This window comes from Sinocyclocheilus anshuiensis, unplaced genomic scaffold, assembly GCF_001515605.1.
Source record: "Sinocyclocheilus anshuiensis isolate Anshui unplaced genomic scaffold, SAMN03320099.WGS_v1.1 scaffold648, whole genome shotgun sequence".
In the NCBI taxonomy this organism is placed as follows: domain Eukaryota; kingdom Metazoa; phylum Chordata; class Actinopteri; order Cypriniformes; family Cyprinidae; genus Sinocyclocheilus; species Sinocyclocheilus anshuiensis.
This window is the reverse complement of record NW_015557156.1, coordinates 264,553-269,552: the sequence shown is the minus strand read 5'-3', so window position 1 is coordinate 269,552 and position 5,000 is coordinate 264,553. Positions and strand designations below refer to the sequence as shown.

General features: G+C 36.0%; 1 protein-coding gene across 1 annotated transcript in view; it reads left to right on the top strand.

Moving 5' to 3' along the window:
- The first annotated feature begins 3,230 nt into the window (after positions 1-3,230).
- Positions 3,231-5,000, top strand: part of klf1 (Kruppel like factor 1 (erythroid)) — a 3,873-nt gene continuing 2,103 nt past the window's right edge. The window contains exons 1-2 of the mRNA XM_016473388.1: positions 3,231-3,522; positions 3,832-4,684. Coding sequence (XP_016328874.1) covers positions 3,457-3,522; positions 3,832-4,684 — 919 coding nt within the window. The 5' untranslated portion in view covers positions 3,231-3,456. The remainder of the gene's footprint in view (positions 3,523-3,831; positions 4,685-5,000) is intronic.

Here is a 5,000-nt window from a genome sequence, read left to right as displayed (position 1 = left end):
ACAGCGGACATAATGCAAAAGGAGGATATTGGCAAACACGGCATGATAAGTAAAAAGATCTTCATCTTCCTCTCTCATTCTGGTCTAAACAAATCAGCATAATGGTAACCTTAGTACTTGGAACGAGATACGAGATACTACTGTAGTGGGGCCTTTTGAAAAGGGAATCACAAACACACATATAAGCACAAACTCTTTGTGGCACCGTGCTGTACAATAATAATAAAATAAAACCACATCCTTCCATCACAGCAAAGAAGAAAGGCAGAAAGACACTCCCAAGAGTGACACATGTGAGCTAATACTGCATATGACAATGACAGGAAATTAATGTATTCATGTGCAAAACTCACTCATCTGTGTGTCTTCTCCTTCCAAACAACCTTCAATTTGTCCACTGATATTTCTGAGTGTGTATCCATCCTTCCCACTATCCAGACTAGTGGTCGATATTGACCAATGTGGTTTATTTTTTGTTCCTCTCAACCCTGTGGTTAGGATAGTAATGCAGGACCTGTATTTTAAATCTAACATCATGTTTACTGCAGCTGGGAGGAACTGTGGTCATTTGATTGTTTTGTCAAATATCGCCATTTCTGTTTCTTGTGTATCGTCCCCATTTTTTCATAATCATTGCACTTTCAAATTATTGGGTTGATTCTTAACTGATCCCTATAATGTGAAACCACCTGAAAAATGACCTTTGATCCAAATCCTAAGTATAATGAACCTATGTAAACCATCATAAAATAATACCTGAAAATTCAGTCTTTTGTCACTTCTAGAATTTCATATAAAGCTTCATAGCCAACAAGCACTTTTATATTTTATCATAATAGCAATGATCTGATCACTCTACACATAAAGCATAACCCAGTGACATTTATTAATAATAGTTTTTTTTGCCTTGTGGTTAAATGACCACAACATCCCCCTTTTTCTATATGCTATATAAATAAATACTGCCTACATTATATGCAATATCCTGAAACTACTTTAGGGAACTGATATATAATGAAAATGCTGTGGAAAGTTTCTAAAATATTCTGCGATATATAAAATAAAATCAGTTAAGTACCAGTTGGGACACATCCACGTATTCTTCTCTTGTTTCTATATTCCTTATTTTAAATTTAGAGTAAAGTGGTCAACAAACTTGAAATAACACAAATGGAAGGATACTGATTTTGTTTTGACAAAAACATATTATTTTAGCTTCTGCAAAGTAGCCACTCTTGCATAGATCACAGCAGTGCAAACACTAGGCATTCTCTCAACCAACTTTATGAGATGTCACCTTTAAAGAATATATGGAGTAATGGATTAGGCTAAAAGCATGCAACCAGGCAGACAACTTAAGGACATTTATATGGCTTTTGTTTGTGTTCTGTTTGCTTCTTTCACAACCATTGTGGCTCCAGATCAGCTCGCAGACTCAAGTTGCAGGAATAATCAGGCTCATAACAGACTCTCGCTGCTTGCTTAACTGATCGTTTAGCAATGATATTTTTGGAGTTCGTTCACTGTTTTGCATCCCAGTGACTGACCCTTCATGAGTGTCATGAATTACATACCTAAATATTAATCTCTAGATTTATATAGATTCAACCTTTAGATGTGTATTCATGTTTAGTAGAAAATTTGAAATAATGTTTTTGAAAGAAATCCCTTATGCTCACCATTTATTTGATAAAAACAGTAATATTGTGAAATATTACATTTAAAGTACCAGCCATTACTCCTTCAGTGGCACAGTCTTCAGTGTCACATGATCCTTCAGAAATCATTGCTCAAGAAACATTTCTTATTATTATCAATGTTGAAAACAGTTGTGCTGCTTAATTTTTGTAAAAGCTATGATTTTCACTTTTTGTAACATAATTATCTTTACTGCCAGACTTTATCAATTTGTGTCCTTAATTAATAAAATGTTAATTTCTTCTTCTTCTTCTTCTTTTTTATAACTTTCCTACCCAAAACTTCTGTAGTGTAGTTTATTGTGGTAGTGTATGTAAATAAAAATTTGTGCAGTACATACATATTGAAGAAAATTAACAGAATAAAAATATACAAAAAATAGTATACAGAAATAAAAATAAAACATTTTAGTATATATATAATGCAAAAAAAAGACTACAAATAAAAATTTGCCTATAGAAATCTTAGTCTTAGTAAATAATCATAGTAAAATAAGTCAGCTGTGTTTAAACATAATGACTAAAGGCTGACTTGTCACTTCTGTTTTCAGATACAACCATCAAGTTGCAAATGAATTTCAAGAGATTCTGACATGGCAGATCTGCTTGTGTTTATTTAGCCACTTCATTTGAGTTACCTTACCCTGTCTGGTTGTGTATTTTGTTCTCACAGACCCACAGGCACAGTAAAAATGCATAGGAAAATGATGTGTTCTCATTCAAATGAGTCAGTGCAGTGGCTTTCAACAAAGGCAGCTCAGCAGCGAGGTTTGATGGTGTAAATGTGTGTATGTGCTGTTATCTGTAGGGTAAGGGGCTTCAGGGGGACCCAGAGCTCTATTATCTCGTATAGGACAGGAGGCCTCTCATCGGTCTAACCACACTGATAACTGCTCTCCAGAACATAATCACCTACTGAACACCGGCCTTTTGAGAATCGCACACTCACACTGAATTGAGTTTATTTGTTTCACAGGAGATGTATTGCATGAAATTAGAGCTCTGAGTGTAACTGTAGACACTGTATATTCCACTTCAGCTCACTTAACACCCTTGATACTGTTTGCAAATGGTGTTCAACACACCTTAGCTTTCTATATCATAACATATAATCATTTATCATACTTTATACATTAAAAGCATTAATTATATTTCAACGACATTTATTTAAATTTAATTTCAACATTATTTAACTAAAATTCTATATATATCATTTTAGTTTTAAAATGCCCTCATAAACAAATATCAGCGTGAACAGTCATCAGAAGAATATTTTTGGATAAAGGTTTTTTTCCCCTCTCCAAATGGCTCACTAGAATTAAAATAGGTGATATGATAAATAAAGTGTTTTGATACCAGAATTTCATTTAGTGTGTTTATCCGCATTGCTACTATTATTTTGGTTGAGTTTAACATGCTGAACTGCAATGACTCAAAAGTACTTTCAAATTTTTGGACTCAAATTTAAACTCCACCCACAATCACAACTGTCAGGGTCTTAAAACGTTTATCACTGATAGAGAGAAAAAGAGAGGGAGAAAGAGAGGGGGGAAGAAAGAGAGGGAAAGGGTAACTAGCATTAATGCCACTGTGAACCTTTTTTGTAAATATCTTTAACACTAATTTCTGGGTTCCTGCCCTTTACCTATTGCACATCTAAGACTCTTTTTGGACAAATACAAAAGACGACACATTTATTTGCCTCTTTTGGGGACATTAGAAAGATATTTCGATAATAAATGCTAAAAGCACCAAACGAATGGCTGTGACTCAAGCCGTACTGCCTTCGTTTTCAAACTTCTGCAACGCCTCCGAAAACATGAAGGTATGTTTGTTTCAGATATTTTATCTCACCAAACTTGGTTTATTTACTGTTTTTTTATGGTAATTACAACTGTAACTGTTCATTTTGATAGTGACTTTAATCTTATGATATTATCTTCCATTATGACAGCTGACTAGTTGCATAACAAACATGATTGTCATTTCTCCAAGAAATCCCCTAAAAGAGAAAAAAACTGAAGGGAGATGCTGTGGTTTAGAAACTAACATATTTAGAAATTCACATATTTAATTCCAAATGGTTAATCAAGAAATGTCAACATCAATTTTTAAATATTTGATTATTCCAAAGGCTTGGAAGTTTGAAAAAGGCTTCTTGGATCTGGACTCCAAGGATCTACACCAAAGCACTGGCAGCTATAAATCTTCTCAGTTTCTGTCAAATGAAAAGCATGATGACAGTGAGGGATGCTGGGATATGGAGTTCCTGCTGTCTGACTGGGGCGGCGCATCACCTGGACGGTCCAACTCTCAAAACTACACTTCCCAGCGGCCGCCGATGCAGGACCAGGTTCACAGTCCTGATCTTTACCAGTTCCAGGAGTCAAGATCAAACAGACACCAAGTGACCATTACAGGTTCTCTGGCTGAGCTGCTTCCTCATGAAGCAACTTTAAGTTCCTCATTGTCTGACCTTTTTAATGGAGGATATTTGGAGCAGCAGCAGCAAGTGGCAAAATCGTTCTCACAAGCAGAAAACCCCCATCAGTTCAGTAGTTTCCCTATTGCTAATGACATCAACAGAGAAAATGAGAGAAACAGCATGGGGAAGATGAAGTCGTGGGATTTTGGACACTATCCTCAGCCTGCACCTTTGATACCCTTCCCTTCCCAGACGTCTGGGATTGCCATGGACGCACTGGTGTTTCCTCCACACCATCACTATAACTTCATCCAAAACTACTCACAGCCCAGACTCTACCAACCGCAAGTGAGCTACGTGCACAGGCAGCCGGCCAGCCACTATCCGTCCACACAGAGCATGGTGCCCGACTCCACAGTGCCCCCTCCAGGTCTGGGAGGGAAGCGCGTGCGGAGGGGGGTGTTGAAGAGGAAAGCCACGGTTCACAGTTGTGAATACCCAGGCTGCCATAAGACTTACACCAAGAGCTCTCATCTCAAAGCACACCTCCGAACACACACAGGTAATATGAAAACACACTTTCACTTTTTATGTCCATGTTTAGGGTCAGAATATTACAGAATGGCATATTTTAACTGCAAATCTGTAACAACAAATCCTATAAAAATTCATTTCAAATAATGAAAATAGAATAGAATAGAATTTCAAATAGAAAATAGTCTCGCTATGAATCTGGCCGACAACTATAAGGTCATACTAGATCATTTTATTTATTAATTTATTTCTATGATAATATTTACTGTTATTATTAATTAGCTTTAATTTTACATTTTCGGTTTTACTGATTAGTATTAGTAATTATTTTATTTTTGTTTATA